General features: G+C 41.9%; 2 protein-coding genes and 1 pseudogene across 2 annotated transcripts in view; all 3 read left to right on the top strand.

The window, feature by feature from the left end:
- The window catches only part of LOC139457375 (scavenger receptor cysteine-rich domain-containing protein DMBT1-like), a 75,933-nt gene that overhangs the window by 17,044 nt on the left and 33,003 nt on the right, over positions 1-25,886 (top strand). Inside the window, exons 2-3 of the mRNA XM_071238781.1 lie at positions 12,498-12,664; positions 13,892-14,033. Coding sequence (XP_071094882.1) covers positions 12,498-12,664; positions 13,892-14,033 — 309 coding nt within the window. The remainder of the gene's footprint in view (positions 1-12,497; positions 12,665-13,891; positions 14,034-25,886) is intronic.
- Positions 28-2,166, top strand: LOC139457964 (uncharacterized). Its single transcript, XM_071239300.1, has one exon. The coding sequence runs from the start codon at positions 28-30 to the stop codon at positions 2,164-2,166; it is 2,139 nt and encodes a 712-aa protein (XP_071095401.1).
- LOC139457887 (uncharacterized) lies at positions 6,041-8,191 on the top strand (annotated as a pseudogene).

Genomic DNA, 25,886 nt, shown 5'->3' with positions numbered 1-25,886 from the left:
ACCTCGAGTAGGTTGTCGCAAGCTAAAATGTTCCATCAAGCAGTTCCTAGCCCTGATGTGGATGCTATCAACTCAAACCTAAAACAACTGGAACAAGCGGAGATCAACTTGCAGGCCAGGCGTAGAGGACTTACTCCACCGAGTCAGAGTGCTCTCTATGACCGGTGGCAGGCGGCCTCTCACTATCTAAGCAGGGAGATGGAGGTTTTCTCTGAGGTTCTTGCCAACCTGGAAGCCAGTAGCCCTAAGGATCCTGGATCCAGGCATGTTGCTAAGGCACCCATGCCTAACCCTCATTCTGAGGTACAGGGTACGGAAGTGTTACGGCGGAGTTCTAGGACAAAGCCCAATACTGAGGAGATTGACCCTCGGGTCCTCCAAGGTGCTGAGGGGAATGTCCACCAGAGACAAGCTCTAACCCCTGGGCATAGGGAACGGAGGAGGACAGGCCAAACTAAATCTATGGCCCCTCAACCAATCCTAAGTAACTCGGCCCAGGGGAATGATACACGTGAAACCCCATCCACCCAACGGGCCACTCCATCCAGGTCTCGTTACCCCAGGCCTGCTCAAGATGACAGTCCGGGAGAGAAGGCATTGCAGTACAGGGGATACCTAGACTCAGAGGAGGAGGATCCACTTCTGCTCAAGCAGAATGGGGGTGTCCCCATTTGGCCTCCAACCTCAAGCACCCCTGTTGGGCCTAGAGAGGACATAAGACAGAACGATGGGACAGAACATGGTTTGTCCACATATGCCGAGGGGTACCCTAGGGTTAATCATGCCCAAAGGGATTACCCAGAATGTGTGGATACGTATGGCCATTCATTTGGTAGCCGTCAATGTTCCCGTCCTCGTTGGTCCCTGATGTATGAAGAACAAGACCCTAAGGATGATCATTCTGTACGGGATCCTAACCAATGCCGGGTGGATGCTACACATCCTGGGACCTGCATACAAGCCAAGTGCGGGGAACTCCAGACACTATGGGATCAATCTGGATTTTATAAAGAAGATTTAGCACATGCCCACAGAGATAGGCAAAGGATGTGTAAAGATAGGACAGAAAGAATCAGGAGGGCTCCTCACCATCAACCAGTCGCCTGGAGAGAGCCATTAGGTAACTCTTCGGATAGCGACTCAGATGAGGTACGTCCACAGCTGATTCAGAGGAGACGTAAAGCAGTTGTTGAAAAACCAACAGCTCCACTACCACGGATGTTATCATATGATGGTAGTGCAAGATGGTCCTCCTTCTATATGAAATTTCAACGCTTCGCCCGATCTCAGGCCTGGAATGAGGAGGAGAAACTTGACAAGCTGTGTTACTGCCTTGCAGGGAAAGCAGCCGACTTCTTCGCCTTATTGCTAGAGAGAGATGAATTCATCTCCTTCCAAGGAATGGTAAAGAAACTCGAAAGGCGGTTTGGGAAACAGTCTCCAGCTGAGACTGCCCAACTGCAGTTTCCGAATCTTCGTCAGGGCTCAGACGAGTCATCGGAAGAATGGGCGGAGCGTGTACTCCAAGTAGCGATGGCTGCCTTTACAGATCTACCAGAGGACTTTGTGGAACAACAAGTGGTGCGGAGATTCTGCCAAGGATGCGCAAACAAAGAAGCTGCCCACTATGTTTCCAACCTGGGACTTAGAACACTGGAAGCAGCTATGGACGCAGTCCAAAAGTACTTCCAGAATACCCTGGCAGTCTATGGTAGACCAGTCATTCGACGTGATGTGAGGCAATCGCACTTGGCTAATGAGTCTGAGGAAGAATACATGGTTGCCCAAATGACACCTCGGTCAAATTATACCCCTTCACAGGATAAGCGGCAAACTCCATCACAACCTGTAAGGTCAAATGTGGTGGAACGTTTGACCCGCCTGGAAGCTCGGGTTGAGGAGATGTCAGAAGATATCAAAAAGCTGATGGCTATCGTGAGTCGACGATTTAGAAGCCCCTCATCATCACCAACTAGATCGGGGGAGTGCTTCAAGTGTGGGAAAACAGGTCATTTCCGAAGGGATTGTCCAAACAATTACAATGAAGGTGGATATGGAGAGAAGAAAGTCACGTTCAGTGCTCATGAAAAGCAGGGGAGGGAAAGCAAAGCCAGACAAGACCCAAAGGAGGCTTTAAACACTTCCGGATCGAGCACAGAGGCCTAACCTCGATCCAAACTGAAGAAGGCCACCCCCCTAAACTTCCTTTGTCACCACCCCCTCCATTGTCGCCACCTCCTGGACATTATCCATCTCTGACCTCCCACACTCAAGCTACAGCTCTCGGGTCAACCAGTACTTCAGATGATGACAATATGTCAGTTCCAGAAATCACAGTTAGGCAATTAAAAAGTGGATCCATGTTTCTGGTACCAGTCCAAATCCAAGACCAGCACACAACTGCAGTGGCGGCTGAGGTTACCATTATTTCGGACACTTTTTACAAAACACTCTCACAGAAGCCTGAGAAGAAGCAGGACATCAAGTTGAGAACTGCCGACAGGGACTTACATATGTCCTCATTTGTAACATAACCACTCCAGTTACAATTAGGGTCCAAAACCTATTCGATTCCTGTAGTAGTGGGGCCAATCCAAGATGATGTTCTTCTGGGACTGGACTTTTTAGTTCCCCAAGGGGCACATCTTGACTTGACTCAACAGTTACTACAGATTGGATCGGATACCATTGAAATGACTGTTAGAAGTGGTAATCAACCCAACATCCCTGCTCATCTGACAAGTCTGTTTGAAGGGTCATCAAAGCTACTGCAAGGTCAAGAAGTGCATCAACTGGCAAAACTACTCACAGACTATCACGATGTGTTTGCCAAAGATGACTTGGATTTGGGGAACTTTACTGAACTTGAACATTCCATTGATACTGGAAACGCTAAACCGATTAAACAGCGTATGCGAAGAACACCACTTGGATTCGAGAAGGAGGAAGAGACACATCTCAAGAAAATGTTAGATGCCGGAGTCATTCAACCTTCTGTATCAGAATGGGCTGCACCCCCTGTGTTAATACGCAAACACGATAACACAGTACGTTGGTGCATTGATTATCGCGGTCTGAATGATGTCACGAAAAAAGACGTATTTCCGTTGCCCCTGGTGGAAGATTGTCTGGATACGCTCGCCGGTAATATCTGGTACTCTAAGCTGGATGCAAACTCAGCTTATTAGCAAGTGAAAATCTCTCCAAAGGATCGCGAAAAAACTGCTTTCATCACCAAGTATGGTCTATTCGAACATATTCGAATGGGATTTGGACTCTGTAATGCTCCAGCAACATATTCACGGGTAATGAACCTCGTGTTGAGAGGATTGACCTGGGATATTGCGCTGGCATTCTTGGATGATATTTTGGTGATGGGTACCAATGTTGAAGACCATCTGACTAATCTCCGATCCATCTTCGAGAGATTCCGAAGTTATCAACTCAAATTGAAACCTCGCAAATGTGAACTGTTTCAGCAGAGGGTTGAGTTTCTCGGTCGCGTAGTTAGCCAAGATGGCCTTGAGGCCAACAACGATGGCCTCAAAGTGGTACTTACTTGGCCCCACCCCACCTGTACCAAGGATGTTGAAAGGTTCCTTGGCTTTGCCAACTACCACAGGATGTTTATCAGGGACTATGCTTCTATGGCAGTCCCGTTGTATCGAATAACGGGCAAGAAGGCATTCCAGTGGAATGATGAGCAGGAGCAATCTTTCTCGTCCTTGCGGCATGCTCTAACCCATACACCTGTGTTGGCATTACCTACCAAGGAGGACCCCTTCATCCTGGATACAGATGCTTCGGATGAAGCCATAGGAGCAGAACTGATCCAAGTTCAAAATGGAGAGGAGAGAGTAGTTTGTTTTGGCAGTTTTGGCCTGACCGCCGAGCAGAAACGATACTGCACAACCAGAAAAGAACTATTGGCAGTAATCAGATTTACAAGGCAGTTTCGACACTATCTGCTGTGACGGCGTTTTACTGTTAGGACTGATCACAGCAGTCTCCAATGGCTGTTAAACTTCCGGAATCCAAATGGCCAATTGGCCAGGTGGCTGGAAGAATTGAGCCAATATGACTTGATGGTGAAACATCGCCCAGGAAAACTGCATGCCAATGCGGACGGTCTATCACGTATTCCACAAGGAGGCCACTGCCACAACTACAAACCAGAAGTAATGTTGAAAAGTTTGCCATGTGGAGGATGCAAATATTGCACTAGGGCTCATGAAAATTGGAGTAGGTTCTTCAGGGATGTGGATGACACCATTCCTCTGGCCCATGTTGGGCGGGATTGCCTCTCCGATGATGACTCACCTGATGATTGTGGCCTGCCGGTCTCCTGTCTTGAAATACAATCCATTGGGGATTCGGGTTTCCAAATGAACACCACCCCAGTGGCCGTAAGACTTGTTGTGACTGATGACGGGCCGAAAGAACAATTTGGGTATTCATCCGAGGAAATATGCAATCAGCAGAGATCTGATCCAGACTTAAACATTATAATGGATTGGATTCAAACTGCTGAGGAGCCGAGTGAATCAAGTCTCTTCTTGGCCAGTCCCGCAGCTAAACACTATTGGTTGAACCGAACTCTATTTCGGATTGACAAGCAGGGATTGTTACGTGTTGATCCTCTCATAAAAGAAAAGACAACACGAGGCATGGCATCCCTGGTGGTCCCGAAATCATTACAGCAAGAAGTGCTGAGGTTGAATCATGATGTCATGGCTGCGGCACATCTGGGAATGGAAAAAACAATCTATAGAGTTAAAACCCGTTTCTACTGGCATGGCATGGTACAAGATATCAAGTTGTATGTCAGCACATGTTCAACATGTAGCCGAAACAAAGGACCTGTACGACATGCCCGGTCACCAATGATCAACTTTCATGCAGGGGCACCCATGGAAAGAGTTCATCTTGATTTCATTGGCCCCTTGCCCAAAAGCAAGTTGGGTAATCAATACATCTTGATGATGGTTGACCAATTCACCAAATGGGTGGAGTGCATAGCTTTGCCTACCCAAACGACTGAGGTGACAGCCAAAGCTGCCGTAGATGTTTTTTTCTCTAGATTTGGTTGCCCTTTCCAAGTATTTACAGATCAAGGAAGAAACTTCGAGAGCAAATTGTTCACTGAACTTTGCATCCTACTACAGATACATAAAACCAGGACAACCCCATATTGTTCCTCTGCTAATGGACAAGTGGAGCAATTTAATCGCACCCTCCTGCAAGCCATTCGTTGCCACATAGATGCAAATCAATCCAGGTGGGATGAATTTTTACCACAACTGGCAGGAGCATTGAGGTCTGCAGTTAATCGGCAAATGGGATATACCGCCAACATGCTGATGCTTGGTAGGGAAATCAATCAACCTGCAGAGCTAGTCTTCAGCGCCACGCAGGAGGAATCTCCATCCTTGAACCCTGACACATATGTGCATCAGCTAGCCTCAGCTCTTGGTGAGGTACATCGCCTTGCCCGTAATAAATTGCAAACTACCCAGCTCCAAATGAAGAGGGATTACGATTTGAGGATTTTGTCCCGGAAGTTTGAAGAGGGAGAGATGGCGTATATACTGGACACTGCCTCCATACAAGGAAAGTGCAAGAAGTTGTCTCCATCCTGGAAAGGACCCGGGATAATCACTACCAGGATTTCCAATACACTATATGAAGTCCGGACAAGGAAGACAACATCAGTACATCACCATGATCGCCTCAAGCCTTGTCGAGATCGCGTAATTCCAAGTTGGATCCAGAGGTTATCTAAGACAAAGAGTACTTCTGATACTCAAGAGGATCTCAACTTGGAGTGGCTCTTCAAGAAGCAAACAAATTATTGTATCTGTAATAAACCCGATGATGGACGATTAATGATAGGCTGTGACCGATGTGACCAATGGTTTCATGGAGCCTGCGTTGGAATCACCAAGAGAACAGCAAACGCTCTGGATGAATACATCTGTCCTCACTGCACCCCAGGAAAGGACAGAGTATCCTAGAGGGAAAACTCTAATGTTTCAGAAAAATGGTATTCCAAAGACGAGGACGCTCCAGTGAACGCCATGGAGCCAGGAGCAGGGATGCATCTACTTCCTACTGGGCTGGAGACATGTTATCTACGTCTTCGGGCTCCCAGACCAGCCTAGGAGCTCCAACATCTCCCGGAAGAAGGTCCCCTGCCCCTCATCATGAACGATCAATGTCAGATCAACCAGAGGTATCCCTGGGACATGTACCAGACCTATCCCCAACATCCAAGGATGGTAGATATCAGCTCCGGGCCGTGCCCTCCAGGAAACGAAGCCCTGAGGATCACATCAAATCCTCCAGGAAGCGAGCCTGTTAGAGCCCGGATAGACGGCAGGTGGCCTCTGTCGTCTATCTTCCTGTTGCCAGCTATGAGCCAAGAGTCCAACCACGCCCGTCTTACCGACAATCACGCAGGCAATCACCCAGGCGATCACCCCATCGTCAGGTGTCTGTATATTACAACACTGCAAGACACAGGCAGCACTCTTCCCCTGTAAGACGAGCCTCTCCCAGAAAGGAACGGCGCTCTTCACCCCCGCGACATGGCTCTCCAAGACGGGAACGACGACCTTCGCCACATAGACCTATCCCAAGACGGGAAGTTCCAAGGCAGGAACGACATGTCTCCCCAAGACGGGATCGACGCCCTATGTAAAGGAGGCAAGCCCCAGAGCCAAGGCACCAGGCTTCTCCCTCACGACAGGTCAGGTCAATCAACCAAGGGCTGAGCGTCTCTGTCATTAACAAGGCCGCCCCGAAAATAGCTCGATTCCAGAGTAGTCATCCCCACGGAATGGGATCGAGCTGCCCAATACGGACGTGCGGTAAAAGAACCAGGACGCTGCGCCACCATGCCTACGGAGCTCACCTCCCCCCCTGTTTCCGTGACTCCGTACCAGCATCACAAGAAACGGCAGTTGACATGATATCGGCCATAGAAGACCTTGCCCGGCAGATCTTGGGAGCAGGAGCTACCTGGACGGAATTACACCAGTTCGTCCTAAGGAATAGCCTTGTTCCCAAAGACACACCCCTAAGAGGAAGCTGCTACGGGCATATTAAAGAGTTGAGTAACATCAAAGGATGGCCGTTACCATTGGATTCTGTCAACCTGTCACTGGATAGCCCTGCCTGTCTGATACACTGGAGGATCTTGGTAGCCCTTCTGGATGTCACCTCGGATGGAGTCCGAAACCATTTCAGGAACTTCGGGAACCCTCTGCCACTGCCAGGACCATCGCCATCTGTGCAAGCCACTCAAACAGCAGAGCTTCCCGGACCGTCCGCTCGACCAACTCCATCCTCAGCGCCGCCGAATCCAGAGAGACTTCCCAGGGGTTTTGACACCCATTTCCACTCCGATAGGATGCGCAGCAGGCTCCATCTGGACGCTGCCACACCCCTGGAAGAGGTCCTGGACAAGGCCGGCCAGCCAAAAGAGGTAACCATCAACCTTCAGAAGGCGCTACAGATCTTTTGCGACCCACCAACCTGGCCCCAACAACCAACTTTCCATCAGTGTTGGAAGACAGCTGTCGGTTTCCACCCAAAGAATGTGCAGGCCATGGACCCCGACCAACTCGACAAGTTAAGGCACCTGCTATCATCCCAGGATGTAATCGCCTTTGGGGAAATTGGCCTGGACTTCACTGTGGGAAACTGGGAACAGCAAGGGCAAGTCCTGGGGCAGCTCTTCAAGCTGGCACCATCAACCAAGCCAATCATCCTCCACCTCAGGGGCACAACCGCAGTCACTTACCAACAGGCTCCACTACAGGAATGCCTACAAATTGCCAAGGCTGCTGGAGTACCGTCCACCCAGAGATTCCATCTCCATTGTTTCTCTGGGTCATTTAAAGAAGTGGCACTGTGGACCAAGCACTTCCCTGAGACGTGGTTTGGATACACCGGGATGGTTGCCAGCTTTGACGACCAACAACTATCAGCGTTGCGGTTCCTTAACGCCAAGCGCTTTCTTTTGGAGACTGATGCCCCATATCTGTGGCCTCGCCCAGGTCGCCGAGGAGTTAACAGCCCAAGACTACTGGGTGAATTTGCAGCTATGGTGGCCGCTGCCCGACAGAGTACCACCGCCAACATCCTGGAGCGTGCTTATGTCAACGCAAGGCAGCTCTACAGAGTATAACTATTCACGCCAGCTGAATGGGATTTCTGAATCTGACTTGGTCAGGACTGGAACTGAGTCCACCGATCCGATCTAGATTCTAGGATTCTCATAGAAACATTGTCCTAATCTGACTTGGTCAGGGCTGGAACTGAGTCCACCGATCCGGTCTAGATTCTAGTATTCTCATAGAAACATTGTCCTAATCTGACTTGGTCAGGACTGGAACTGAGTCCGACGATCCGGTCTAGATTCTAGGATTCTCATAGCAGCTTTGTCGTCTATTTAAGTTACGTGAACCAACTCGGTTGCCACCAAACAATCTGGTTGGGGATTTTCTTATTTAAGGCGTATAACTAATCTTAACCATGAGTTATGCGAACTGTCTCGGTTGATAGCACAAAACTGCTGCCCAACCCTGCAGGGATTTTCTCATGTTTTGGCAAGGTCACCTGTTAGATCCTCCATGTCCTGAGACCACAAGGGGGGGCAAGTCCAGTAAAGAGGGAGGAATGTAGTGATTGGTGCTTCCACACTTGTACATTGGGTTACATCGGATTGGCCACCCGATGTTACTCGTATGTTTCCGGGTGTGATCGAGGCACGTGATCAACTTACCCGCCAAATCTGACAGGTGACAATCGACAGATTGAGACAAAACAGCAGACTGAACGGACAAAACCCACAGAAGCTAACACGATCTCGATCTCCCCTTCATCAAGCTTACGCTGTAAGGTAAGCACCTTTCCCTATCACTAGGCTTTCACAACATAATTAAATACTACTACTAGGATATTATTGATAAATTAGAAGGATGATAAGGATGTCTTTGTAGCATTTATTTACGTTAATCCTATAGGATCTACATGGTATCATACCAAATCTTGCAAATATGGAATCACATTTTTGTTGCCAGTTCGGATAAATATTGGTGATGTTTATATCATGATGAGTGGTGTCATGAACGCCAGAACAAGTGCAAAGGATGATAACATTGAATATAGTGCATGAAAAGTTTGTTCGGCTTTATTAACCAGAAGCATCGCTCGTATGATAAAATCATCAACAAATATGTCATATCTTACTTGAGTAAGATGCAACACTAAGCTGGTTTATTGTGAACGGTCGCAGTGTTTCAGATATTTCCTTTGGTGACTTTACTGTTATCAGGCAAAAGCGTGATTGACTGTATAATTTGTTCCTCTGTATTTTCCCAATATGTCTAGTTTTGACATTCTTTCGAGGTCGTACTCAGAGCATTGTCCATTATCTTGAACATTCATTTCATTCAGGTCGCTTCCCCATCCAACGTGCAACCACGCACACAACATGTCAAAAACGATTATTTCCGTTATGTGTTGAATGTAAGCCATGAAGACAATTTACTGTTAGGTAGTGTCATAAGAATGGTTGTTTGACCATTGTTGATGGTGCTATACAAGCATTTATTGGTGTTTTGTGTGAAGCCACTGATCGTATGACAAAAGAAAGTAAAGTTAATAAATCATAATGTCAACCATGGTTTGATAGTGAGTGTAATAGCTTTCGTTTTTTGTGAAATATACTTCTTTCAGTTCTAAGAACAACTGGATCTCATTAAAGCCTCGAAGATTACCTAGTTACCTTGAGAGAAAAATAATATATAAGGACGGGGTGATTAACAAGTTAATTAATCATGTACACGACAGTGACGATTTTTTGTTTACATTTGATAGAGAATGATGTTAATCTCTCAACATATCATCAAATATATATTTCCAACAGTCGTATTGTTATTTTTGTACTATGTGTAAAGGAGTAAGTAGTATTGATTGAAATAACTTGAAGGACAGAATGATAATGACCATCGTTGTGATACTGATGGTCTTACTGAAGCTATTCTAGATTCTCCTATTTCACTTGATTTCAAAGTGAGTAAGGCTTTAGATAAGTTGAAATGTTCAAAGTTTGCAGACACTGAGAAAGTTTTAGTTGATTATTTTTTAAACAATCAAAGGATCGTCTATTAGCTTATAGTACCATTTGTGTTAAGGGCACTTTTATTCAAGGTATTATTTTTCTAGTTTTTCTAATGGTGATGTTTCCGAATATACGTTGAATATATTTGCAATGTTATTGCAATGTGTACACAAGTTCTGTAAAGTTAAATGTGGATCATATGATCAATAGAAGTTGAAAGTCATATGGGATTATATTACCCATATTATGCAGTAGACTATACAGCTAATTTTAATTCCATAGTGGCTGCAGCAAGCTTCAAATACACAACAACTTTCTAAAGTTATCAACATGTTTGTAAACAGTTCTTTGTATCAAAGGGGATATTAAACTGCACCTGTAAATGTTAGATATGTTTAATATACTATGGGTCAGATGGCCTTGATATCTGAATAAACTGAATCTAAACCTGAATCTGAAAAATGGTGATTTCATGGTCTTACATGAAATATTTAGGTCATTTAGACTGATAAAAAAATAAGGGTGTTGAATTGTTTAACCCAGTAACTGGGAATTATGCCTTACTACCTCTGATGTTCTTTAGAAGTATACAACAAACAATAAACAAGAATAAGAAACTAATGGAACACATTGAATGGTTATGATCGGCTTGGCTGCTCTCTGGGTTGCCGCACTCATTGAATGGCCTAACAGGGAGTCAACTGTACTCAAAAAGCAAAATACTGGGTGGGCTACTGCTCGAAATCTGTTCAGTATCCGTAACAATGGATCTATTAATGTTGTTAATTTTGGTGGACTACCTAAACCTCACCAGGACTACCGCATGTGGTATGCCTTTTAGTCCGACAGACTACTGTTGTTTTATTCTGGTACCCTTAACTGTTGTTCACACTTTTAAGCATTGACTATCCATATTTGTACATTTTGAAAACTGTCCCAACGCTCACCTCAAATTCATTAAAGGCTAGGTATGTTTATGTCCCAAACTTCCCATAGAAATAGATGCACTGTATGGATTTTCTTTGGAAAGTCCAACATTGAAATGACCTTTACATTATTTTTGAGAGTCTGCTGACCGTTCATTGTTATTGTGATATCGACCTAATTTGCTCAGTCCCTTTTTGGATTTTGTACATATCGTGTAGTTAATATAACAAGGACACCTACAGATCCTATCTGATTATTATGATGACTATCTGATTTTAAAGAAACCTGAATTTTATTTAGGAAAGAGACAGTAAATGTTCCAGTACAGAAAAAAGTAGTAATTAATATGTAGTAGTTTAATAGTACACATGACATGTAATCCAACGTTACAAGTTATTCTTCCCTGTTTTCGTCATGTGACTTGAAACTAAACTGTACTGCTAATATAACATTATCAGGTTGGTATATCTCGATGTGCTTTTGTGTAAGCGGGAAACAATTGAGAATGACGGAAAAGCGTCTGATGTTTAAATAGTTAAATTTGGCACAATCATATTAACATGGTGAGTGTGTGAGTGGGTACCTACGCTGGTTAGAACAGTATTTATTTACACCACTTTGTGTCAAAAGTGAACCTGGTCATAAAGGTCATATTACATTTTTCAAACTAGAGTTGATCGATCATTGGTTATATTGAGTTCAAATCTTGGATTCAAATTCATGATCAGCAGATCCTTGGACAACGTAGAAATCCAGCTCTGAACAACGACTACAGGTGTCACTGCTACCTACATAGAGTTGTTCATTTGGGCCAGTAACTGATAAATTGTTATCATTTACTGTTTATCCGTCAGGTACTTTGACAGATTTTGAATTTTTGACAGACATACATTTTCTTCATATCAGAGGTCATAGTCCCATAATATATCAACTGTGCAGGTACTACATCTGCATATGTTTATGGTCACAGATGGACAGACAGGCAGACAGACAGAAATTGTTGTTACTCAGTGTTACTCAAATATAGGCAATTATGATATAGCAATATCATCACATGTGATGGTATAAGTAGCACATTTCACAGAATTTGCTTTGAGATATGTGTGCAAGTTGGAATTTCAAAAAGCAGTTTATCTGTCACACATAAGTATGATGTATAATTCATCCTCAAAAAAGTTATTTCTTTTTAGTGTGATAAGGACAAAACCTTTCTGCATGGGGATATGTTTTATACCTTTAAACATCAACAGTTACATGTAGCCTAAATTTTGCTACACTGCACTTTGAGTAACATATTCTTAATTATCTTAATTATGCTGAATTGGGCAGAGGAAAATATCTTTCCACATATAAAGTGATTTTGTTACGTTTTGGACCAAAGTTTTCAGAAGATGCATGATAAACAAGCACATGTACACACGCCTTATTGTATCTACTACAGGATGCGGTGAGCGCTACACGGGTTCGTCTGGTTTTTTCTCCTCACCAAACTACCCTGGCAATTACAACAATGGCCTGTACTGTACCTACATCATTGATGCAGGAGAGACATTGGTCTCTCTCGTGTTTGAAGATTTCAATACGGAAGGAGGGTATGATGTTGTCAAGGTATGTAAACATTGTGTTATTTGTGAAACAATTAGAACCAATATTGAATGAAGCATGCAAGTAAATGTACCAGATTAAAGAATCTTTTAGAAGATACTTTTACAAGCAGAAAACAGGAAAAATTTTGAAGGGCTCACGATTACACAATCATTATAACATTATGGCAGCAAACAATAACTGAATATCCATACGCATTTTTTATACTCAACCATCTAGATCACAAATACCATGATTTTAGTTAACTCCATACATAATGATATGTCGTTGATGACATAATTTATCAGGACAAGTTCCTTCACAATTCCATGAATATTGTTGTCTTTCAGTATTATTCCTACTAATTACTTGTGTTGCTGTGCAAAATCACTCTTGTCCGACAAACTTTACATGCAGCATAATTATATGCAGCGATAATACGACGTACCCATGTGTACGTACACAACTAAACTATATATTTTGTCTTAAATCGTGAAATGTAAAAATTAGGAATAACACTAATAATCCCGACTGCAAAACAGGAACTGAACTGAACATGGACGATCACCTGAAAACATCGCTCACTTTGAAGGCATTCACGCTATTCAATGTAAGGAAATCTGGTGATTCCAGAACGTATATAACAGGACATGGCAATAGATGTATCATTGTTCAGGGATGAAAAGATGTGCTGCCTATACACCAGATGAACGTTACCAATAAAGGTGAAGGCTGCACTGGTTAACCATATTTAAGTGTTACAGAATCACGTACTGCTTGCAAGTATGCCACATGCGCTGTTGGTTTAAGTTTGGAAGGGCTTGGTCAGTGCGCATTAAGGAGAGGTAAATTGGAAAAAAATCGTCCACTGCATGTGTAAACATATTTGTTCAAATGTTGTGATTGTAGATGTATTTACTGATGCTGTGAGGATGGGTGCATTATGTGATTATCTTGTTATTAATCTGAGTGTGTTTAATGTTTGGTTATTTAGAACAATAACTGCTACTGAAAACAAAGGTAAAATTGGCATGTGCCCAATAATTTAGTTTTCAGTAGTTACATTATTATGTTAATATTTAATTCAAACATTCTATTTTGATTTTTGATCATTATAGTATTCACACATGTAAGAGTCATGTTCATTATCTCTGTAGGAGTGTTTGTCAATCCGAATTTGCCAACACTTACTTTTTAGGCTAATTGGGATGTTGTCAAAATTAGACTCAACCCTTCATCTATAAATTGCAGGTTTATGATGCCTCCAACAACCTCCTTGTCCAGCTAAGTGGAAACAGACGGGGCTACATTGTCCAGTCAGCTGTCTACTACCGGGTTGTCTTTACTACGGATGGTGGGGCTGTTAAGGAAGGATTTAAGGCCGTGTGGACAGGTATGTAGATTTTTACGCCTTTGTTATTTTGTTTACTTTGTACTTGTCTCCTTTCACTTCTTTTCACTACTACCTTGCATTTGACATTTGGTTGTCGTTGTCACAGTTGCCTATGTACACATTGTTTGTAAAAACATGTTGTGCATTGTGCTCTTCCAACACGTCTGCGGCTCATGCAAATTGACATGGGTAATCTTACGTTGCAAGGGATCTTCAGCATACTCGATCGGAACATAAAATTGCGAAATCAAGCCAGGGAAAAAGTGGATTCCTTTCAGTGTTTGCATGCAAATGCGTTCTGTCTGGTGTATCTTTTTGGTACATACTTATATCAGAGCGGACTGCTGAAGTGTGAAGACATGTCTAACCCGACTTTCTAAAAACTATTTACTTCTACAACAAATGCTATTTTGAGTTGCGCGTTCTCAGTAAAGTACACATTTTAGTACTTTTTGGGTTGAGCCCAATCCAGGTTTTGAACCCTCACTTAGTGAGGCACCTAATTGCTAGCACATAAAAGTCAGCAATCTAACCCACTCAACCACCGAGACTACCACTTGAAATGGAAGTCAGACACCTGGTAGTTTAGATCACATACATTGTGTACCCCTCAGACAAACATGAATTGGCATGGCTCCCATTGCAGAAAGCTATGAAAGCTCAGTGACTTTTAGAAAGTTATAAAATGTTACAAATGTTGTATTTGGGAGCACAAATTCTAGAACTGAATCAAACCAACACTCTCAGAAAAAAACACCTTATCCCCAACACACAACTTCAGCGATCTAACTCACCCAGCCACTGAGGTATTGCGTAATTACTTCTAATAGCATAGTGTATGTTTCTTAGGCTATTGTGATTTATTCTTGATACAATCTTGGTGTACCAACAGCCATTGAGGGGAACGCTTTGTATCGACAGGGTACTTAGTAACTCAATCAAAATCCTTTTGGGAGGTTCATAATTGATTTACATAAATGGTATGATAGGTCTTTGCAGAGTTGCTTGGACTGTCAGTATCTTCATTCGCACATTATGAACCCTCTTTTGTAATCAGAGAGAGAATTTAGGAATTTCAACTTCTTTCATATGAGGAACACATAATTTCGGAGTATTTGCCTACTCATTTATCACGTGAATGAATGATAGGATGGAGAGAGCAAATTTATATATTGTATGTTGTTGATTTTGAGATACAATATGTGGCAGTTGTTGACTCGATTGTCAGTGGATGCCCAGCTTTGGCACAAACACAGTATCTTTAGCAGAATTATGGAGTGGGTCGATCATTTTATTACCGTCTTCACCATGTTTGTGGTTTGGACACAGAGGTACATGCATGGTAGGACCCAGGTTATATACTGAACAACAAAAGTTCCTGTGACATTGAATAAAATAAAATGCAATGTTATGTTTTTTACCAAATCTGAACCAATTTCGGTTTGCAACAGATAAAAGATTCCTGTAAGTGTTCAAATGGTTTAATTTGCCATACTGTCTTCAGAAAATGCGAGATTTCATAAAAAAAAAACATGAACATGCCAAAATGTCAATTTACAAATCAATTGTGTGTGTCAATCTCTGGTTGCGATGCAAGCAACACATCTTCAGCTCATGGAATGGACCAGGCGTCGCATAAAGTCCTATGGGGTATCTGTCCATATCAGATGGAGCATGTTTCGATGTTCCTGGAGTGTCTGTGGAACACGTGGTTGACGTCGAAGGCGCTGAGCCTTTTCATCCCAGATGTGCTCGATTGGTGAGAGATCAGGGGAGCGAGCCGGCCAGGGGATGACATTCACGTTGTTTTGTTGAAAAGAATCCTGAACAAGTCGAGCACTAATGTGCTTGACAAGATTCAGGAAAAAACAAGGCAAAATGCTTACCTCGCTTACAAAATGTCATGCTCACGATAATGACAGGTAAGATGTACCTATTATGGTCTAATAGATTTTGCGCGGATTAGAAGACGGGGGTGACTCCACTGGCGGTAACATCTGTATTAAAATCACTTTAAAGTGTTGAAATTGGTTTGTGCTGAGCTTGGCTTGGTTTGTACGGTATGCTGCTATGTGATCGTAACATCCACTAGTGCATATGGCAGACTAGCCAAAGACGTGGATTGCACAGGCCTGGGAGTTGAAGGCTTTATCACAATCAATATCATAAGTGTTGAATTTGGTTTGTACTGAGCTGTCGGTTTGAAGATTGAATATGTACAGTATATATACATGAATAGACATCATGTTCTGATGCGAAGGCAGTGGATTTCGTTTATTATTACTAAACTGACGTCCAAAAGAAACTTTACCAGAGTTGAAATCACTCTTGCTCAAAAACAACAAAACATACATGCATGAAGTAAAGTGTATTGAGAAGATCAATATATCAACATAATCAACACTGAAAATGACAATCATACCGCGACCGAGAATGACGTCAGAGCCCCCCCCCCCCCCCCCCCCCACGACCTCCTGCTTGCAACACGCCGCCGTTTGTTCAACCATTCGGCGGTAAACACGTTGTCTTCCATCAGCCCTAAACCATACAGAATCGACTTTCGTCAGTAAAGACAACCCTCTGCCAGTCACGTCTTTGCCAACGTCGTACAGTCCAGGCCCATCTCAATCGCAGACGACAATGTTGCGCTGTCAATAGCTGTCCTCTGTATGGTCTAAAAGCCCTGATTCCATGAGCCCTGGGTCTCCTGTCCACTGTATGTCGACAAACCCTGTGAGCTAAAGCATTTGTCGCCGATGACGTCACTGTCAGGAAGCGATTTCGGAGGTGCAAGGTACGCAAGTACCGGTCATCATGGGGCGTGGTCACCCTTGGTCTGCCTGTTCTTGGCCTGTCAGCGGTCCGCCCTGTCTGTCTGTAACGTTGCATCAAGTTGGTAACGGCAACACGGGAGCAACCGAAGGTTCGTGCAATATGAGCTTGGGTGACTCCCATCTGTACCACACCCAAGGCTCATTCACGTTGTTTGATTGTGAGTCGTGGCATTTGTTTTGTGTTGTTTTATCACTGTTGATGTCTGACTTGTCGTTGCAATCGTTTTATACCCTTACCCGCACGTTCATTTGCAGTTGTCCGTGGTGCACGTGTTTTTCACTTTTTCGCGTGTTATCTCGCAAAAATGTAACAGACGATTAACATCTTCTGCATACACTATGGTTCTATTTAGGGTATGTGTTTTAGATAGACTTTATCGAAAAACAAATTATACTTTGTCTGAAATTAATATTTTCAGTTGGTAAAGTTTCTTTTGGACGTCAGTTTATATTGAGATCAAGTTGAACCGAGCTTAATATTGTTTGCACAGTCAAAAAACTACGACTGTAAATATATTGCACAACAGACACAAGAAAATAATAAAAATACAAACTATTAACAAGGGGAATGTGAATACTAATACCTTTACACAGACACTTTTCAGAACCAGAAATTAAGATTTCTCCACAATGAAATACTCTGGTCATTGCGCTTAGACGAATCCAGTACCAATCAAAGGGAAGATTATGCAATCAAGGCCATTAAAACTGAAACGATGTTATGCAAACAAATCATATATACTCTTCAAAAAAAAGAAAAGCAAAGCCAGATTTGTGTGAGGTAGCAAAATACATTTATACGAGGATCCGTACAAGGTATTGAGCCAAAATGTTGTGGAGAGAACACTTGTTGATTGAGAACATTAGGAAAGATGTAAATTTAGATTTAATGTTACTTTGCCAATGGTGGCTATAACATGGACACATTAACAAAAAGTGATACTTATTTTCGATACTGTGTAGGTTACAAATTTTACGTTTTCTAAATTCACCAGGAATATTGAAATGTCCACGTTCAATTTGTAAATTGTGAGAACTGAGCCGAAAACGAGTCAATGCTGTCCTGAAATTATATACAGTTATACTACTCAAACAGTTCTCATATAAAAAGGATGTTTTTAACTGTGCATAATTAACCATTTTGGATCTTTAGGGTAGATCACTATGATAAACCTGAAAGAAGTTGTCTCCTAACCGCTGACGTAACATATTTAAAAATACGGTTTTATTAACCGTATGTTTGAAAGTACCAGATATCACCAAATCCTATTCTGAAAATAACAGTTTCATTACCGAAGTTACGTGGCCTTACGTTAACCGTACAACCGCAACATACTGTAACATTTTTGAGTAAACGAGATTCCTGCATAAAACAGCAATCGACTGAATAGAACATCTACCATACTCGCCTAACACACAAATTGATAACTTTACTTTTAAAAGACGCTTACAGGCATACAATTGAACTTTTTCTGATGGTTCCATGTCACTGAACCCCCAAATTTCAATCCCGTATGAAAGTATTGGTGTTATCTTTGTATAAACTAATTTGAAGTAAATGTGAGGCGAGTATGGTTTCAAGGAATGTATACTACTTAACAGGATCATGAATACCTTTCTTGCCTGAATTGCAGTATCATTTAAAACATTCGACCTCAGTAATATATTGCTAATATACAAGCCAAGATCACTGTATCCAGTAACGACTTCAACCGCATTTCCATCATAATATCATTTTTAATAACGTGATAAACCTCCAAAATATTTTAAAAACAACTATTTTTGTTTTCGATAGTTTGATTGACATTTCCCATTTACAGCAGTAATAATGCAATATATCCAACTTCATTTGTAAGTTGTTGACAGTATTGCCTAACACAATAAGGTCATCCGCAAATATAAGTAGAAAAATATGAAAAAATTCTGGATATCACTGAACATCAAAACGACAATTTTTTTCCATTTCTGTAGCCAATTGGTTTATAAAAATCTGAAAACAAAAGGGACAAAGCAAAAACCCTTGAAGCAATCAAATGTACCAGATACTCTGTTGTTTGAACGAACACAATCATTTACATTACTGTATTTGGAATGTAAGTTTGTACCCATTTTAACACGCAAACCATTTTTTGTATAATAGCTTCCATAGATGACGCTGAATGGAGTCGAATGCTTTAGAGAAATCAATAAATACTACGCAATGTTTACCTCATTTACGTGAAAGATAACGCGGAACGGCAGAGTTTAATACAAAACAGTTGAATAACTTTTTCGAAACCCCGACTGACATTCAGATATATTATCAAGTGTTGCAGCCCAATACACTAGTCTTCTGTTTAGAATATATGTAAAAACTTTACTAAGGATACTCAGGAGGCTTATAGCCCTATAATTATCGGAAACAGAGGCGTCCGCTTTCTTTAGCAATGGGATGATTATCCCAGTAGCCCAAAACTCAGGGAAACACAGTTAAATGGGGAATGTAATATGTCAATTGTCAGTTCTTGCACATAACCTTGACTTGTCACCGTCCTCCGCCTCACCAAGATTATCTTGAATAACCATAATGGCACTGTTCATGTTTTTTTACAGAGACATTCATCACTCGATGCTAAAACATAATCCATCATACTACAATCTAGCGATATACATCAAGGAGAGTAGAGTTAGTCTGGATAGGAACAATAAGTGAAATTCAAATTGAATCTGAAGTCCTTGAATAGTGACTCCCCAAAAATGTACCGTCACCGATTTGATAGTCAGTTCCAAATCTTCCATTCACAGTATATGTTAAGAATGGAACACATTTCCAAAAGATGTTTTATCATATGAATATCTTTCCATCTCAAATTGTGTAAAAATATATACTAAGTAACATTACATTCAACATGGTGAATAACATTATTTTCCGTAATTATAGTCCAGCATCACATCGAGTCTACTTTTCATGTAAGATCCGGGTAAGAATAGATCTTCAGCAAACAATGCTTGCCGTAAAAGGCGACTATGCTTGTCATAACAGGCAACTGGCGGGATCGGGTGGTCAGGCTCGCTGACTTGGTTGATGCATGTCATCGTATCCCAAGTGCGTGGGTCGATGATCATAACGTCAGTCGATTATTTACAGACCGCCGTCATATAGCTGGAATATTGCGTGTGGAATGAAACAACAAACAAACCACCAAAAAAAATTCAATTACAATGATAGTAACAGCTGAGTACTCCTCCAGTGTACTCAATAAAAAATACAGCAAAATCTCTACCCCGTTTTGTCTATCTTTGTAACAATTGTTATCATACCAGGTCGATCTCTCCGGTTGGATATATATAAACACACAGAATGTATCTCTACTGAAACCAAACATACTTTTATCCAACAGAATAGTAATAGCATTTTCTCTGTATCGAACATCAATAACACTTCTTACCAGTGAATATTTTATCAAAGCAAGTATTCCTTCCGAATACCTCCCGAACCTTTTTGTTGCTGGTAAACAAAAAAGTTTATATTCTGGAAAATTGTCACACTACCAGAGTAGTCGCTGGCATGTCCTCAATAACGAGCCTGTCATTCTAATAATAGCCCCTCTTATTCTCCGATCCGAGCAAAGTCAGTTTTTTCACTCTGTAGCTTATTACGAATAATTACAAGAAACCGAGCAAAAACAATGAAAAACGTGAAAATAGCAAAACGTACCCTATATTTCCAATAAAACTTTGTTTATAAGAATCATTTACAATAAGGATCAATATGTACATTAAGGGTTGCGGGTTGTTACTTTTAATGTATTTTTTTTTACATTAAGAGTTAACACGTAACCCTAAATGTAAAAAAAAATACATTAAGAGTAATTTTTACATTAAGGTTTGTAACATAGCCTTGTGATGGTGCTGGGCGCTACTTTAAAAAACCTGGCTACAGTTTGTTGTTTTTATTTCGGGATACACCAATTGCGTAACACTGTCCCTGAGCACAAACACAAACGGCCTGTTCCTTGTTACAGGTGTTAATTAGAGAATGTATTGCTTATTTTATCCCCGCAAGAGTTTAATTTTATGACTGGTAATAAACCTTCATAAGTCGGTACATGGGTCAACAACTTTTATATAATCCATGTCACATAATTTTGTAGGGTGTGAATATAATTGCACCTTTGATGACAACAGTGCAACTTATGTTTGGAGATGAAATTATCAAAATATACACTTAAAACTATAGGATTAAAGAATTTCATAGTCAACTGTTTTTTTGTATTTATGCCAGACTACACACAAACTGAAAAAGGATACATATATTTATACAGCTTATCTTCAATAGCTATATGGTAATAAGTAGGATTAAACATTCGCCTTGTGCTTCTGTATTTGTAAAAGGGGAGAACAAATAAGATGTTTATTTTTAAAACATAGAACTTTGAACATGGAGCATTTTACGGATAATAATATTTTATATTATACCAAGGCTACCCAAGAAAAAAACCGGATCGAAATCTGACCAATCCGAAGCCTGGGTTGTCGACCAATCAGAGGCCGCGCTCGGGCCATGGTGGGCTCTGATTGGTCGAACCGAGTTTGTGCTTTCTCTCCCATGGTAAAATCCATTTCCTATGGAAAAGAAACACAGGGGTCGGTCCGTTTTGGAAAACCAAGGTGCAGGCCAGGCACCGGAACGAACCAATCGGAGCTGCGGCCTGGGAAACCAACCAGGAAGCAGGGTGTCAGTGGCTATCCTATAAAACAAGAGTGGATTCGAGTGAATCAGTGTCACTTGTAAAAAAAGAAAGAAAATTAGCAGCAACAACAACAACAAGTCTGAAAACTGGGATCTGGAGCTCGTCTCAGTGGTGCACCTTTTGCCACTGTGCAAAGGGTGCCGCTCGGACTTGGAGAGGAAAGAAGCAGTACTACCATTGCCATCGTTACCTCCATGGCAATGCGACAGGTGCCAAGGGTGTCTACCTGTGTACGCCCTTGGCACAAGGGTACGGGATGGGACATCTCAATGTCTATATTGTAAGACCATCCTCAAGGACACCTACGTGAACCCGTCTCCTCCTTTCCTCCCTCCCTCCCTCCCTTTACCACCACCACCACCACCCTCCCTCCTCCCTTCACCACCGCCGCCTTGTCTATGTTTAGAACCACCACACCCACACCAACCATGGCGATCATGTTCACCTTTTACGACCGCTTCTCTGGGTTTTTTACCCCTTCCCTCCTCCTCCTCCTGCTCCTCCCCCGGAAAACGGAGGCGACGCCCTCTTGAAGGTGCGCGCACAAACGGACACGAAAGCAACGCCCTCTTGGAGGTGCGCGCGCCACCGGAAAACGGAGGCGACGCCATCTTGGATGCGCGCGCAGCTCCCAGCATGCCCTGCGCCCATGCGCAGGTCACGTGACCGGATGTGACGTCACATCAGGTCACGTGATCTTTTCGACCAATCAGAAGTCAGGAGCGGTCCCAGAGCGCTGCCCACAACTACTTTCGCGTCTTTACATGCAAGTTGTAACAAACTGTATCTTTAAAGTACGGTAACAATCGTCACAAGTAGGTAACGGTAATCTCACACTAATAAACGTGTGAGTAAGCCAATAACATCCAATTATAGTCAACATTCTGTATCAACATGTATCATCACAACATTTCCCTTATTAATCATATATTTGTACCTGTACCACCTAACCATGAAACCTACCGTTCTCATAACTGCATTTCCATTCTCCTTATTGTATTTCACTTCACTGTACTGGTAAGGATATTTGTTTAACTTTGGGACCCGTAGTTGTCATGTCTTGTATATTGTCATGCATTTCATTTCTCATATACACATGCTTTTAAATTGCCCACGAAATATTTACAACGTCCCTAAAGGACTGTGCGGCCGGTAACTTCCCGTAGAAGTAGTAGTAGAATGAATATATGCAACCTGACCAAAACATTAGTTTGGTCAGAAACCTCTGAATATGAGTTGCATTTTTCAATATAAACCAACACATGACTAAGTAATCTGAGTAATCTGAATATTCGTAACACGTTTAACGTTTGACAATAACAATACACATTCTTTACATATATGCACGATTGCATTTTTCTATAACCTTGTGCCAATTGAATCATCTAACACCGTAGTAAATAATCTACAGCATTGACTGATGTGGGCCCGGCTCCATGCACATAGCATCATATAATCATAAACCTGAAAGAAAACACCTGCCAAAATCAATATTAGAGTGTGCCTCTCCAACACATCTGCAGTGTCATAACTGAAAAGGAAATGAAATATAATTAATCTGAAACCACATTTGAAATTAATTCAGATTTCTAATGCTTACCCTTTTTCTTTAACGACTTCGATTCTGTTACATGTAATAATATGTTGCTTCCTGTACAGTGAAAATTGTTAAGTGAATCTTGTTGTATGTCTCTCTATTGACTTTATGGGCTAGACTTTGTTTTCCTATGACAACGTCATCCTCCTAGGAATCCCAGGTAGCATTTTATGCCTGCGTGGGGTTAATTTCTGTGACAGCAGGGTTGTCATGCCCGTCTCCAGATCAGAATTTTAAAGTTGAGACTGAGTAACTGGATTTTCTGTAGCAACATCTGGGAGTGGGTTAGTTGACCTACCTACAAACCGTTTTAGCCGTTTTGCGTGGATAGGAAAAGAGAAGATTTAGGCCTGTTGTCACACGAAGAAATGGAAACCGGTGACATATGTGACTTCAAATAAGTATGGTCAAGAGTTTGCTCAGCACGGTGGACAAATGGCTACGTGATCGTAACTAGAATTGCTTTCTGCTTGGGGAGGGGGAACCTGATTGGTATCTAGTCCTGCATACTACTTGGAAATATCCAATTTCCTGAATGATTGAGAAAAAACATACTTACCACCACATCTCTAACACATGATCTGTCCTGGGATGGAGGTGAACCACTGTCTTCGTTTGTCCAGATACGACTGCGTCTGAAATTCGTTTCGTGGTGGTCGCCACGTAGGGTAGGGTACATTAAGTATTATATCGGGGAATGGGGATCTGTCATAACCTACGACCCACAAAAGATTCTTAAAGGGTCCATCAGTATTAAGGGTGGGCGTATTTGTCCATAAACAATTTCTTTATCTCTTCAAAAATGATGATTTCATCCTCACCAATTGTATAAGGTCTTTGTACTAGCTATACGCCGAATCCTTCAATAACAGTGGGAAAACATCAACTTTATGTGCATCATTCCACTTTTGAAAGTTGAAATGAAGGAAACGGTCAAGCCATTCCGCAGCATGAGACGTGTCTGCTTTCTACTGACGACGAACCTGACCAGGAAATATCAGGGAGACCGGAATAATGCAAAATACCCTGAGTGATAAGTCTAAATCCTGCTCAGAAATAGGGGGAGAAGGATCCTGGGGGAGAAAGGGATTGCTGGAGTGGGTGGAACGGCGGTTGAGTGGTCAATCTGTATGAATTTGTGAAAAACGTACGAAAGGACACGAGATGGGATAGGACGGTCAGCGGACTTGGATGTATCAGAATTACCTGTGTCTCCCTCTCCCTCTTTCTCCCTCCCTCTGTCTCTCTCGGTGAGTGGACGGTCTGGAAAAAATAATGTATTAAACATTTACCTCTTTCAGTTACCTGAAGTATTTTCTGTTCCGCACCGTCATGGTCAGTAGTAGGAGACATTCCTCCACAACTCGCCTGGTCAGCCAAGGGTCATTAAGGTCATGCAGTGCTTGGTCTATCGGCTCTTTCTTACATTTATAAATACAACACATGGGTTATACTCACATGTTTAATAACAATCCAGTCCATCTCTCAAACAATACAGGCTAGACGCATCACAGTTACTCTGGTAACTTCAAACACCCTAATCTCTCATGATATCCGAGTGCGGCGTTAAACAACAAACAAACACGTCTTTAACTTGTTTGATAGGCATTACTTAGAAGTTGGCGGTTGACAAGATAGACACAATTTTATGGATAACAACTTCTTTAATACTGTAAAAAGCGACGTTTCGGTATAGATCCTTATACCGTCGACAAGCAAGACTGAATGAGGGACATAGTGCAGAATATATATAGCAAGTGGAGGATTAACAGTAGAGGATTAGCAGTAACAACAAGGGCATACATGGGTGGGATAACATAGGTGGGTGTGACAACAAGGCGGTATACCGTCCTCTCCTGGTGCTTTTCCCAACTTTTAAGTCTGCAATAGTGTCCTGGATTTCTTCCTTAGTAATACGACTAGATAACAATTCGTCAGTAAATTGCAATTCGTTACAATCGTGACATGAAAGGCTTTCAATAAAACGTGAAACGGATTGATCAAACAGCAAATGATCAGTTCGTTGAAGTAGGTTTAACAAATTCTCAAAATAGGAATACCACACTTCTAGGGCCAATAGATGATTTCAGGCGGTTTCCCGTCCTCTCCTGGTTTTTTCCCCAACTTTAAGTCCACAATAGTTTCCTGGATTTCCTTCTCAGTAATACGACCAGAAACAAATTCTTAAAATAGGAATACCACACTTCTGGGGAAATAGATGATTTGCCTTTATCACTATAGAGAAGGTGTTTTCATGATTTCCAAAACTGTTTACTCTGGGAGTTTTATATCATCAGCTGTTTTACTGTCATAGAAATTCTTTTTTTACTTACAGCAATGTTTAAAGTTGGATTTGGCTGATATATAATCATTGATGTTCTTTTCACACTTAAATTTCCTTAACTTTCAACCTTGCAATTATTACATTCTTTACCAAACCATGGTGGTTGATTTATCTGTGCACTGTGCAAAGTTGTAGGTGTCATAAACAACATGTGAACAACGAAGTCCAAATAATTCCGTTAATTTAACTACTGCAGCATTGACATCCTCAGTTAATAACCTTACATATTCTTCTTGCATCAAACTCAAAGAGTTGGTTGAAATTAAGATATCAAACTTCAAGTGAGAATCATCTCACAGTCTAAATCATGATATTATCTCAACAGGAATATTCACTAAATTACAA

The sequence above is a fragment of the Haliotis cracherodii genome, unplaced genomic scaffold, assembly GCF_022045235.1.
Source record: "Haliotis cracherodii isolate W230 unplaced genomic scaffold, xgHalCrac1.p SCAF_12, whole genome shotgun sequence".
Lineage (NCBI taxonomy): Eukaryota > Metazoa > Mollusca > Gastropoda > Lepetellida > Haliotidae > Haliotis > Haliotis cracherodii.
Note: the sequence above shows the minus strand (reverse complement) of the source record. Positions and strands in the feature narration are given on the sequence as shown.